Raw genomic sequence first — 13,921 nt, forward strand, 5'->3', positions numbered from 1 at the left:
CTGGTGGTCCAGTGGTTGACTCCACGCCCCCAGTGCAGGGGGCCCAGGTTCGATCCCTGGTCAGGGAACTAGATCCCGTGTGCCACAACTAAGACCTGGCGCAGCCAAATAAATAAATAGATATTTTTTTAAAAAACAAAAAAGAAAACCATGGGGTAGTTTTTGTAGCTTTAAAATGGTTACAGGGTTTCCCTGGTGGCGCAGTGGTTGAGAGTCCGCCTGCCGATGCAGGGGACACGGGCTCGTGCCCCGGTCCGGGAAGATCCCACATGCCGTGGAGCGGCTGGGCCCGTGAGCCATGGCCGCTGAGCCTGCGCGTCCGGAGCCTGTGCTCCCCCCCCCAAAAAAAAGGTTACAAATTCAACCCTCCTCCTACTAAGAAACAGGATCTATCTCCCCCTCCCTTGGATCTAGGTAGGCTCTGTGACTGTCAGACCAAGAGAGTACAGCGCAAGTGGCCCTGTGCTAGTTTCTGCATCTAGGCCTTGAGAGACTGGCATACTCCACTTCCCACATTATAGAATACTCCCGCTGGGACCCAGCTGCCATGATGTGAGGAAGCTCAATCATCCCAGTGGAGAGGAATCATGGTCCCTGGCCAACAGCCAGCTCAAGTCAACATCCCCAGCCAGCTTGCCAGGCACATGACTGAGGCATCTTGGACACGCCATTTGAGCCACCCAGACTGATGCTACATGGAGGAGAGGCAAGCTGTCCTCGCCAAGCCCTGCCCAAATTTCAGATTTACAAGCAAAATGATTTTTGGTTTAAGCCACCAAGTTGTGGAGAGGTCTGTCATGCCATGACAGACAACCAGAAAACGGGTATTATTACTAACTCCACCTGATGGAGGAAGAAACCCAAGCTCAGAGAATAGGAACCTGCCAAAGGTCCTCTCAGAGCCAGCGACTGGCCAGGCTAGGAGCTGAACCCAGGGCCTTGGGCTCTAGACCCCAGGCCCCAACCACTACACCAAGCTCTTACTATTTCGATCGCCCACATGAGGAAACTGAAGATCAGAGACAGGAAGTAACTCACTCAAGATCTCACAGCTGCTAAGTGTGAGGGTAAGGGTCTAAAATCACTATGTCTGGCTCCAGGCCCCCGCTCTTCATCCCCACACTAGGTTCTGACTGCCTGTTGCTTGTCTGTCTCCCCAGCCAGGACCAGACCTTCCGGCCTCATTCCCTCTTGCGTCCCAAGTCTCAACAAGGGCCTGGCACCATTGTCTGTGTCCCCTTCACCATGGCAGCTCCTCACAGGCAGGGGCCGGATGTGACTCCCCTGGCTCCCCAGCGTCACCCAGCACAGGACCTGGCACACAGGAGACTTAAGTAAATGTTTGTTGAATGAATCAAAGAATGGGTTTCTGGGGAATGAGTTAACAAAGACAGATGCCGCAAGAGTCATGGTTTTATTGCCGGGTTTCAGGGAAAGGGCTCAAATGCGCCCAATCTCCTTCAGCTTGGCCACCAGGTCCTCTGTGGTCTCCACCTTGACACCGGCTGTGCGCTGGGGTGGGTCTTCCACGCTAATCACGGAGAGCTTGGAGGTCAGGTCCACGCCCAGGTCCCCAGCCTTGATCACTTCGATCTTCTTCTTCTTGGCTTTCTGCACATGGGAGGCTCACGGTTCACAGGGCTGCCCAAGCCCCTGCCCACACTCCTGCAGCCCCCTTCCATGGGTGCCACGTCTGCAGAACCACTCCCACTGGCTGAACACTTCTGGACCTGCCCACTGGCCAGGGCACACGTGACCTCTTACAGGGCCACACCTGGTGTGGACAATTCCTGCTGGCTGGGATGCCCTGGGGAGCCCTCCTATCGCGGGAGCCCACCTTTAGTCAACCGCCGTGGGAAGTCCTTCACTGGCTGGAACGGACTGGCAAAGTCATTCTTCTGGCAATAATAACTCAATAGACTTTTGGCCAAGATGACCAATTGTACTCTCCCTGTTGGCTGAGATGATGACTCACTGAACCCTCCCTATTGCCTAGGATGACACACTGAAACCTTCCTGCTGGCTGAGACGACTCAATGAACCCTCCTTGTTGGATGGAATGACATACTGAACGCCCCCTGTCAGTTGAGATGACACACTGAACTCACCCTATTGGCTGAGATGACACATTAAACGCTATTGGCTGAGATGACACACTAAACCCTCCGTATTGCCTGAGATGATACATTGAACTCTTCCTATTGGCTGAGATGACCCAATGCACCCATTCTAGAGCCATGACGAACAGTGAACTCTTCCTGTTAGCCATGATGGCCTAAATGATGCCTTCCTGTTGGTAATGATTACCGGGGGAACCTTCCCTGACAAAACCAAGATGACTTAATGAATCCTCCTTATTTGGCTAAGAGTACACAGTGAACTTTTCCCATTGGTTGGAATGACACGGGAACCCTTCCTAGAGTCCAGTGAAGCCTTTCTATTGGCTGAGGTAACCAGCAAACCCTCCCCGTTCGCCAAAACAGCCACTGCCCCGCAACCTCGAACTCTCACTATTGGCAGAAATGATTCAGTGAACCCGCTCCGTTAGTGACCGGGTGACCCCTTCCTGTGGAGGAGACGTCCCTTGGGTCCTCTCTCCTCCCACCTGACCACCAGGGAGGCACTGGGCCTGCAGCACTCACCCGTCCCCAGGCCCCCAGTGGCCCATCTGCCAAGCACTCACCATGATGTTGGGCAACGTGGCGTAGCGGGGCTCGTTGAGCCGCAAGTCAGCGGTCACCACGGCAGGCAGCTTCAGGCGCAGGGTCTCCAGGCCCCCATCGATCTCCCGCTCCACTTTCACCTTGTCCCCTTCCATCGTCACCTGGGAGGCAAATGTGCCCTGGGGAGGGACAGCGTTGGGGGAGCACAGGTGAGGTTAACCCAGTGCAGGCACAGAGCAGGCCACTGCTGAGTGCATAGCACACGGACGGGCCAATGAATGAGAACAGAAGTGGGAGTCCCGCAAGGTGACCTACACACATCAAGCTTAAAAACAGGAGGAAGCCACAAGAAGGGAACTCAAAAATCCAGGGGAGGGTCTTTCCTGGGACCCAGGGTGTCGGTCCTAATGTCCTGAACCTGCCCGTTGGATCACCCTTCCTTAATGATAATGAACATGTATGGAGTTTGGGGCACTGTTCTAAGTGACTGTATTAAGTCATCAGATCCTCATAGGAACTCTATGAGGTAAGTGCTATTAACCCCATTTTACAGATGAGGAAAACTGAGGCAGAGAGAGGCTCAAAAATGTGTCCAGCCTGGTTCCAGGCTCCATGTCATGGACTCACTTCCCCACCTTTCTGTCCCCAAGGGCTCCCTTTGAGGTCCCTCTGCTGAGCCAACAACAGAGCCTTCTGTGTACCTTGATCCTCGAAACATCCTCTGGGGCCCCCTCAGCACCCATTCTCTGGCCCAAGGCTCCTCTGCCCTTCGGTCCTGAACCACCATTTCCTGACGTGACCTACACCCTCTGTCTAATCAACCTGTTCTTTCCGTTCACTTATTCACTGGACAAATCTTTCAGGTCTTAGTTGGAATGTCCCATGAGCCCGGCTCTGGGGATGTACCATGAACACAACCGACAAGGACCCAGCTTTTGGGGGCATTTATCCTGCAATGAAGACCACCGGTAACCAAGTAAATACACAGTGGCCACTGGCCACATGTGGCTTCTGAGCATGAGAAATGTGGTTAGTTCCATCGAGGGAGGGATGGAATTTTTCATTTTATTTCATTAATTTACATTTTAAAATCAATAAGCAAGATCCATTATCATGATTGTGGTGATGGTTTCATGGGTGCGTAACATGTGTCGAAGGTTACCTAACTGTACACATTACACGTGTGCAGTTTATTGTACAGGTCAGTTTTATCTCAATAAAGCTGTTAAATAAAAAGGATACTTGATGCAGTTATTGGAAAACGTTTAAGTCTGTTTGGAACAAGTTGGATGCGTGAATCTACTTTTTCAACAATGAGTATTAGGAATCTAAGTATTTCTTATGGAAATTGAGGATGTGAATTGAGATGTGCTGTAAATATAAAATACACACTGGTTTTCGACGACCTCGTACCAAAAGCCAAAAGAATGTAAAATAACTCAATATTTTTTTTTCATTTTTTCTTTTTCGGCCACACCACACGGCTTGTGGGATCTTAGTTCCCCAACCAGGATTGAACCTGGGCCCTTGGTAGTGAAAGCAGAGTCTTAACCACCGGACCGCCAGGGAATTCCCAGCTCAATGTTTTTTCTATTGATGACATGTTGAAATAATATTATCGATCGATTATGTGAAATAATATAGGATTAAAATGAATTTGGCCTTTTTTACTTTTTTAATGTAACTGTGAAAAGCTTTAAATGACCCATGTCACTTGCATTTCTATTGGACTGGAATGGGAAATGTGGGGTTGGGGAGGGGGCGTGAGTACTTTCATAGACAGTGGGCAAGGCAGGCCTCTCCGAAGAGGTGATATCTGAGGAGAGACCTGGTGGGGAGTGAAAAGCCCTGAGGAGATCTGAGAGAACCCTGTTCCAGACTGAGGGAACAGTCAGTGCAAAGGCCCTGAGGCAGGGATGAGTGGTGTGGTTGAGGAGCAGCAGGCTGGGGAAGCGGCATGTGAAGGCCCAGACGTGGCCTGGCGTCCTGGCTGTGCGCCCCTCCTTCCTGCCCACTGGAGCAGCCATCCTGCTTTACACCTGCCTCCCTCCAGAAGGGCAAGGACAGGGGTGGCTGTGTTCTGAGCCCCCAGGCCTGGCCTTCAGCAGATGCTCCCCACTCCGGCCTCACCTGTGGCCAGTCCAGAAATCCGGCTGTCATCTGCCCTGTCTGGTTACAATCATCATCGATGGCCTGAGTGGGGAGAGAGAAGACTGTACACTGATGGAGCTTCTCACGCACCATTTGGGCCTTTCTCTAGAACGCAGGCTGGCAAATGTTTTCTCTAATGGGCCAGGTAGTAAATATCATAAGGTCTCTGTCACAGCCACTCAACTCTGCTGCTACAGTGCACGAGCAGCCGCAGACAATAAGTGTCTATGTAAACGAACGCAGTAGCATTTCAATAAAACTTTATTTATAAAGTCAGTGGCCATGGACCACAGTTTGCTAACTCCTGGTCTAGAATGATCCCATGCCCTCACTTGGGCCCCGAGATAGGCAGTCACTCGTCCAGGAGTACATGAGGGCACCTGGCATCCCAGATGCCAAATCTTTGCCCGCTGTCTAAATAATCCAGAGGCCTCCCTCTAGCCAAACCCTATGCCAGTCACACTAGGGAACTAGATGAATGGCACCTGGGCCAATGAGAACGTTTTATATCCCTGACCCCAGTGACTGGTTCAGGGATGGGCACATGACTCCAGCTGGACCAATGAAGTGCCCGCTCTAGAAGCTTTGCTGGAGCCCTTGGGAAAGAGATTCTTATTTTCTCTTGGGTTTGTTAGGCTGGTGGGATGTGAGCCTGGAGATACACAGAGTGAAGCCGAGACAGAGGAGAGGGGTGTAGAGCACGTGGGACTGGACCAAGCTGTGCCTGAAGCTTGTTACATAACCTAATGAGCTTGCTTTTTGGCTTCAGCCAGTTTGAGTCACGATTCTGTCACCTACCTGCTTGCCCAGCAGCACCAGGTCCACCTTCTCCTTCTCTGCCAGCTTGGCCAGGACCCGGGCCACCTGCAGGGGACCCAGGCGATCCACCTCTGCAGCCGGCACCTCCACGTGGATGCCTCGGTCTGCACCCATGGCCAGAGCGGTGCGGATGGTCTCCTGCGGAGCAGAGAAGGGGCTTGACTTGGCTTCTAGCCCTAGGGGGACCAGTCTCCAGCCCTCCTCCCTCAGACCCAGGAGTCCAGGCCCCAGTCCCTCTTCCCTTAGACCTGGGACTTGGGGTCCCAGCCCCTCCCCAGGCCCCCGAGCACCTGGCACTGGGTAGGCCCGCAGCTGACGGCAATGACTTCCTTCACCAGCTTCTTCTCCTTGAGCCGTACGGCCTCCTCCACGGCGATCTCGCAGAAGGGGTTCATGGAGTGCTTCACACCATCCGTGACCACACCCGTCCCATCGGACTTCACCCGTATCTGCTCAGCCAGGAGGGGAGGTGGCAGGGTCAGGGGGAAGCGGGCGAGAAGGCGGGGGTCGGGAGGGGGGCGGTGGCTGAGACACCAAGCCTCGCGCAGGCTGGACGGGGACCACAGGGACCTGGAAAGGGGCAGGGCCTTGTCCAGGGTCCCACAGCTCCAGGGACAGAAAGGGTTAGAATTCACAGATGGGTGGAGGTCACCTTCTCACTCAGACATTCGCTGAGCGCCAGGGACGTCTGCCATGCTCGTCCTACTCTGTGGCTGCTCCTTGGGCCTGAAAGAGTGTTTCTCAAATTTTTCTTTACCATAACCCGCTGCGAGGGGTACATGTTACAATATCCCCAAGTGTATTATAAATGCACAACACACATTTATACATTAACGTAAATACCAAGGCAATGTAAGGTTCGGTGATCGATTCTAACCCTTCCATTATACACCATACCCTGACATTTTCTGTTCTTTTTTTTAAAATGCCAGCCTGCCACATGGTTTTCCTGACCGACACATGGTTAAGATCGAGTCTGAAAAACACTAGCATTGAAAACCTCTCTCTGCCAAACAGGCTAAGGTCAAGGGCAAGCAAACCTCGTCTATTCCTTCCCTCACACGGTGAGTCTTCACTGAACACTGGCCCTGCGCTGGATTCCTAGGCACCACCGTGTGCAAGGCAGACAGGTCTGCTGGCCCGGGAGCTCCTGGTCTGGCACAGCGGGGCATGGCAGGAACAACTAACTACTGCTTCTGTTAGTTTCCCGAGGCTGCTGTGACGAATGACCACAAACTTGGTGGCTTACCGTCTCACAGTTCTGGAGGCCAGAAGGCCAAAATAGGTTTTGCTGTGAAATCAAGGTGTCGGCAAGGCTGCGGTCCCTCGGGAGGCTTGAGCGGAGAATCTATTCCTCGGCTTCTTCAACTTGGAGGGGCTGCCAGCATTCCCTGGCTTGGGGTGGCATCACTTCACCCTCAGCTCTGTGCTCCATCTCCGTGCAGCCTTCTGTGTGTGTGTGTGTGTGTGTGAGACGAAACTCGACTCCTCTCTTATAAGGACTCTTGAGATGGCATTTAGGGCCCACCTGGGGAATCGAGGAGAACCTCCCCATCTCAAGATACTTAACTCAGTCGGGACTTCCCTGGCGGTCCAGTGGTTAGGACTCCATGCTTCCACTGCCAGGGCCCTGGGTTTGGTCCCTGGTTGAGGAACTAAGATCCCACAACTCACATGGTGCAGCCAAAAAAAAAAAAAAATCCTTAACTCAATCACATCTGCAAAGACTCTATCTCCAAAGAAGGTAACAGTCACAGGTTCCATGGATGAGGAACTTCATAGCCCAGGGGGGCCACTGTTCCCCCCACAATCCTCTTGGTAGCAAACAGGGATGACAGTATTGGCCACTGCAGGAGCATCTCCCAGGAGCCCTGTTCTAAGCAATCACATCCTAACTCATCAATCCTGGCAACAGCCCCGTGAAAGAGGAGCTGTCGCTGTCCCTGTGGGCAGACGAGGAAACTGACGCTCCGAATAGAAGTACCTGTCCCAAAATCACACGGCCAGTCAGCAGCGCTCTGCGCGCCAAGCACTCAAGTCCCCTCTGTACCACCTGACAATTCCTGAAGGGGGGTCCAGGAGCTGTGAGATAGCACGATCGGGGCCCGACCCAGTCTGATGTTGGAGGCTATCAGGGAAGGCTTCCCTGAGGCAGTGGCACTTGAGCTGAACCTGAAAGAGGAACTGGCATCGAGTCGGTGAAGTGTGAGGGAATGTGCTGGGGGTGTGGGAGGAGCATGTGCAAAAGCCCTGAGGTTTGAGGAGTCCCAGGAGGCTGCTGTGGCCAGGGGAACACAGTGTGCTGTCAGCGAAGCTGGCAGGGGCTGAACCGGGGTGACAGGCACAATAACAGATCCTCAGGATGCCCATATCCTAATCCCTGGAACCTGTGACTGTCACCTACATGGCAAAAGGGACTTTGCAAAAGTGATTTAAGTTTAGGATTTGAGAGAGGGAGATTATCCTGGATTATCCAGGTGGGCCCAAAGTAATCACAAGGGTCCTTACAAGTGAAAGAGGGAGGTGAGAGAGCGTCAGGGTCCAAGAGAGCAAACGCTAGACTGCTGATCGAAAACATAAGAAGGGGCCACAAGCCAAGGGACGCAGGTGGCCTCCAGAAGCTGGAGAAGGCCAGGAAACGGATTCTCTTCTTGAGCCTCTGGAAGCCATGCAGCTCTGCTGACACCTTGATCTTAGCCCAGTAGACTCATTTCAGACTTCTGACCTCCACAACTGTAAGAGAATAAATCTGTGTTGCTGTGAGCCACTAAGTTTATGGTAACTAGTTGCAGCAGCAATAGGACACGAATTCAACTGCGCAGGGCCCAGCAGGCCATGCCGGGGAACTGGGTCTTGATCCAAAGAACAACAAGGAAATGTAAAGAGGTGAGTGGATCCAACTTAAGTTTGTACAAGGTCGTTCTGTATCTCGGTGTAGAAAACTGGAAAAATGGCAAGAGCGGAAGTGGGGAGACAGCTGGGCAGCTGTTGGTCACCGAAATAAGAGATGACAGTGGCTCGGACAATCCATCCACATGTGGAAGTGGATGGACTGGAGAGGTCTGTGGAGGTGAAACTGACAGGGTGCTGGGGGCAGGAGAGGGAAGAGTGTAGCAGGACTCTCGGGTTTCTGGTGGGTACATCAGTACAGCGGGGGAGGACGCTGAACTAGGCTCTAGCCTGAGAGAGAGACTGTCAGAGAAGCCTGGCTTGGGAGCCTGCCTAATCTGGCTCAGGACCTCACCTCTTTCTTCTCCTTGGCCGGAGCAGACCTGGGCTGACAGCAGGGGCTCTCTCCCTGTGACTATTTCCCTGCACCTGTTTCTCTGGGGCTGAAGGATGTGGTTGTTCCTCCCATCCATGGGACAGAACTGAGATGGGAATGTGGGATTCAGGCAGGGGTCCCCCAGTCTGGCTGCACCTCAGGGACCGGTAACATTAAAAGGAGGAAGAGAACGAGGAAAAGGACAACTCCCACTTTCTATCACTGTTACTTCATTTTGAAAAAGTCACCTTAGCACCAACAGTAAGGCTCAAACCCCAGAACTTAATAAATGCACTTTACAGAAAAACCCATGGAGCAAACACCATGCACTGAGTCCACGTTTTTTTTTTTTCACTAGAACCTGGGCTGGGCATGTCACCCAGGATTTCCCCAGAATTTCCCAGACACGCCCCTGGCACCATCCCTCACCTCCTTCCCTGGTCATCTTCCTCAAACTGCATCCCTCCTAACTCTCCCCGCCCCCTTCCTCTGTTTCTTTCTGGAGCATGCCTGCCATATGACATACGCTGTACTGACTAGCTGTCTTCCCCCCAGCAGAACGTCAACTCCATGAGGACAGGGATTTATGGGTATTTTGGTCATGACCGTATCCCCAAGGTCTAGAGCGGTGCCTGGCATGTGGTGGATGCACTGGAAATATTTGTCGGATGAATGAATGAGAATTTGCTCACAAGAGTAATGCATTAAAACCTGCACCTGTCCGTTCATCAAACACTTACTAAACAGCATGGAAACTAACAGGCCAAAGCCCTGTCTTCCATGAAAAAAAAATAAAATCCAAGATAGGAGTTTCCCCTTTATAAACAGGAAAGCAGCCCATCAGTATAAGGCCTCACTGGGAAGCCAGGGGGCCCAAGAGAGGGCCTCAAGCCTGCTCCGGCCCTGGCAGGACTCTCAGCCCCAGACTCCTGACCCCCAAGGAGGAAGGGCTGCGAGCTCTCCAGCACCAGGGGCCCGTGCCAGCTCACCTTCTCCAGGGAAGACCTTTGAAGCCTGAGTTGATTTCAAGCTTCGAAAACACTGTTTAGTTAAATTACGTAAGTCGGGAAACCATGGTTGGCCTGAAAAATCAGTGATGATCCTTTTTTTTTTTTTTTTTTTTTAATAACGATGTTTTATAAATTGAGGGAGATGATTCAGTGAAGCTTCCAGGCTTTCTCTCTAAAGGTGTAACAAATTAACTCTCAACAGAAACAGTCAGAGGGGACTTCCCTGGTGGTCCGGTGGTTCCGACTCCGTGCTTCTACTGCTGGAGGATGGAGGAGCATGGCTTCAACCCCTGGCTAGCCGCGTGCCACACGGCGCTGCCAAAAGAAAAAACGAAAGAAGAAAGAAAGAGCCAGAAACAGGAGGCAGGCAACCTCCAAGGGCTTTATAGGTGTTCACTCATTTAGCCGTCCGGACAGCCCAGGAGGCGGGTTACTGCCACCGCCATCCTCATTTGCTAGATGGGGCAGCTCAGGCACAGAGAGGCCAAGAGGTGGCCGTGGGAGGCCTCAAAGACAAGGTGGCGTGTTTTGTTTTTTGCGGTACACGGGCCTCTCACTGTTGTGGCCCCTCCCGTTGCGGAGCACAGGCTCCGGACGCGCAGGCTCAGCGGCCATGGCTCACGGGCCCAGCCGCTCCGCGGCATGTGGGATCCTCCCGCACCGGGGCACGAGCCCGTGTCCCCTGCATCGGCAGGTGGACTCTCAACCACTGCGCCACCAGGGAAGCCCGACAAGGTGACTTCTGAGGAAAGTCTGTTAGGGAGTGAGGAAGCAATGCTGGGAACACAGAGTTGGGTCAGACCTTGCACACCACCACCACCCCCTCCCGAAAGGAGCGGCCAGTCTGGGGGCAGGGGGTGACAACTGGGCAAACAGAGGATCTCAATCCAGTGTGGGAAGGGCTGAGATGCAAGCCCAGGGGGCTGTAGGAGCGCCCAAGGACACATCAGGGTAGCCTGAGGGGATGGGGCGGGGGGCAGCTTCCTGGATGTGGCGATGCCAGATAATCCCTACACCCTATTACAATCAGTGGGATCAGAGTTAGGCAGGACAAAGGAGGGATGAGAAGCAGAGGGGGGAGGGGGGAGCTGGAAGGGCACCCAGGCAGAAGGCACAGCAGGGGCAAAAGCCCAAGGCAAGCAGCAGCCGGGTTTGTCAGGAAAGTATGAGCAGCTGGGAGGTACAAAGGGGTGATGGAGGGCCAGGGGGCCAGGGCTGGACCACGAAGGGGCTCGAGCACGTGGCGGAGGGGCTGGGACTTTGTCCTCAGGGTGCTGGGAGTGGCGGGATGAGCGGAGGGGCCATGGTCAGCCCTGGGGGCAGGAAGCCCCCCACACGCAGGCTGGGAGGGGATGGACTGGAGGGGAGAGACTGGGGAAACAGGAGGACACAGCAGTGAGGGTTCAGGTAGAAGAAGATGAAGAGGGAGCGGGGCAGAGAGATGGAGAGGGCATGGGGGACGGGGCTGAGAAACGACAGGCTGTGGGAGACGAGGGAAGGAGGGCTGCGGTGGCGCCTGGCTGGTGATTAGGTAGTTAGCAGCGTTTGAATCACTTGTTTCAGACACATCCAGGGAGATGCCCTGGGGCACCGTGGGAGGGGCAGGCCCTGCCAACACTGCGAAAAAGGACAGGAGCTCATGTCAGGACGAGTTCACACTTCCCCATTTGGCACAAACACCAGAAGCACCCATGGGCCAGGTCCTGGGCGGCGCAATGCTGGGACCCAGAGCTGAGTCAAATGTGAGCCTGTCTGGCGGGGGAGACAGATATGACCCCAGACATCTCAGGCCAGGGCCCAGGGCTGCGGCAGAGGGAGGCAATGGGAGCCCAAAGGGACAGTCAGAGTGGGAAGGAAACCAGAAGAATCGGGTCCCAGGACCCCAAGACGAGCCTGTCCCCCAAACAAGCAACACCCCTGCCACACACTGCCAGAGCTGTCATTAGGCCAAGTGGCTGTTGAGTGAGAGCAGGACTTGGTTGCATTTTGACCTGACTGCGGCTAGAGCTGCCTAGCCGGGTGATTCGGCAGCCAACAGAACCTCCACAGGCGTGTCCTCACCTGTCCAACAGGATTAACAATATCTAAACAGGGGAATTCCCTGGCGGTCCAGTGGTTAAGACTCTGCACTTTCACTGCCGTGGCCAGGATTCAATCTCTAGTTGGGGAACTAAGATCCCACAAGGCACGCAGCATGACCGAAAAAAAAAAAAAAAATCTAGACGGTACTGAAAGGACTGAATAGGTTCATCTCCGTCAAGGACCCAGAACGCTGCCTAGTGCATAGTAAGGACCCCACTGAATGTGAGTTGTTAAGGATGCTTAAGTTTTCACGCTAGGGTCAGGCCTCCAGGCCCCGTACTGGGCAATGCTGGGGACACAGAGGTGGACTCCTAGTCTGATGGGCATTGCGGGGTGGGGACATACATGGATGGACAGTCACTGCCTTCAGTCTGGTTTAGGCCAACTACTGAGACAAAGTGGCTTGAGGGACTGTGTCTGATTTACCTCTGTCTGGACCATCTTCTGTCTGGAGACAAGTCAGGCCCTCAGAGACCTTGCCCTCCACCCCTCTCATGGAGGTGGTAAGCTATACCACCAACTTGTCAGACTGGTTTTCATCTCTAGCAAACACACTCCTCCCTTCCCAGCGTCTCCTCACTTGCCCTGGGGCTGTGATAGCTTCTGGGCTCCCACAGGACCTCCATGACAGCACTTTTTCTGTGCTGGACAGTCAACTGAATGTGCGATGCAGCCGAGTGGGTGAAAGCCTGGATTGTGTGCAAAGCACTAGCTGGGATGAGGAGTCAGAGGGACCTGGATAGGAATCCCGGCTGTGCCCCTTCCCAGCTGAGTGACCCCTCTGCGCCTCAGTTTCTGCGTGTGTTAAACAGGAACCACGGCTCCTCCAGCAGGTAAGAAAAAGGGAAGGTAACTCGCCCTGCACACAATTCTCAAGAGAGTGAGTGGAAGGGGAACGGGGTCATGACCCAGAAGGGCTGGGTTTGAATGAAGAGGGATCGGGCGTCAGAACCTCTCGGTTCTTGACCTTTGCCCTCAGGTGTGACTTTGACGTTTGAGGGAAGAGCTGCAGAGGATCAGAGGTACCAGAAGACCCTCATACAGTGTGCGCTCTTGACCCCGGAAGTATACGGCCGCGGGGCTCAGGGAGGAGGGAGAGGGGGGCCCGGTCACCTTCACGGCGAAGTCGATGACCCTCTTGACAGCCACAAGCGCGCGCAGCTCCGCCATCTTCCCTCCGCGGCGACCCGCCGGGTCCGTCCTCACCCTCGGCCTCACGGTCCGGACGCCCCGCCCCCTGTCCTTCTCTGCGCCGGCGCTCCGCGCCACCAGCCAGTCAACCGCTGCGGTGCCCGCCTCCCCGCCCCGACAGAGGACCAATCAGGAGGCCTGAGGGGAGGGCGGTGCGGCAAGCGGATGCGGGCCAATGGGGAGAGGATCCTGGGGAGGGAGGCGGAACCCGGAGGGGAAGGGAAAAACTGCTTTGTGAAGGGGGCGTGGCCGAGAACTAGGGGAAAGGTCTTGCGGAGGAGGGAAGCGCTGCCAGGCAGGAGTTTCAACGAGTAGTCCTAAGCTTTTCCCATTGCCCTAGGATTAGCCCTCTCCCCTAGTTCCCCACCTCTTACTCGCCTCTCCGAGTCGCGGTGCCTACGTGTCCGAGTCCCCCCATTCTCTCCATGCCCGTGTTCCTCATCCCCTCTATGATCGTGCCTCTACGTTCCCCCATATCCGTCCTCCCCCGTCCCTGTCTCCACTTTTCCTCCATGTCTGTGTCCCTACATCCTCTCCACGAGCCCTTGTCCCCTCCTGACCCCACTACCCCCTGTCCCTGTTCCCATCAAAACCCTTGTCCTGTCCATGACCGAATCTCCGTTCCTGTGTCCCCCCATGTCTCCACGTTCCCTATAGGTTCGTGTCCTTACTTCCTCCCTGAGCCTCCAGGTACCCCCGTGTCCGCGTCCTCAGGTCCCCCAGAAAGGCACGTGGAGCCG

At 54.3% G+C, this 13,921-nt stretch overlaps 1 protein-coding gene across 1 annotated transcript; it reads right to left on the reverse strand.

The window, feature by feature from the left end:
* Positions 1-1,379: 1,379 nt before the first annotated feature.
* ETFB (electron transfer flavoprotein subunit beta) lies at positions 1,380-13,235 on the reverse strand. The gene is made up of 6 exons (XM_029239580.1): positions 13,104-13,235; positions 5,924-6,082; positions 5,613-5,771; positions 4,794-4,856; positions 2,684-2,842; positions 1,380-1,611 (listed from the first exon to the last, which is right to left on the reverse strand). The coding sequence occupies exons 1-6, from the start codon at positions 13,158-13,160 to the stop codon at positions 1,441-1,443; spliced, it is 768 nt and encodes a 255-aa protein (XP_029095413.1). The 5' UTR covers positions 13,161-13,235; the 3' UTR covers positions 1,380-1,440.
* Positions 13,236-13,921: the final 686 nt, after the last annotated feature.

The sequence above is a fragment of the Monodon monoceros genome, unplaced genomic scaffold (genome assembly GCF_005190385.1).
Source record: "Monodon monoceros isolate NGI ecotype Baffin Bay Population unplaced genomic scaffold, NGI_Narwhal_1 Super_Scaffold_10, whole genome shotgun sequence".
In the NCBI taxonomy this organism is placed as follows: Eukaryota; Metazoa; Chordata; class Mammalia; order Artiodactyla; family Monodontidae; genus Monodon; species Monodon monoceros.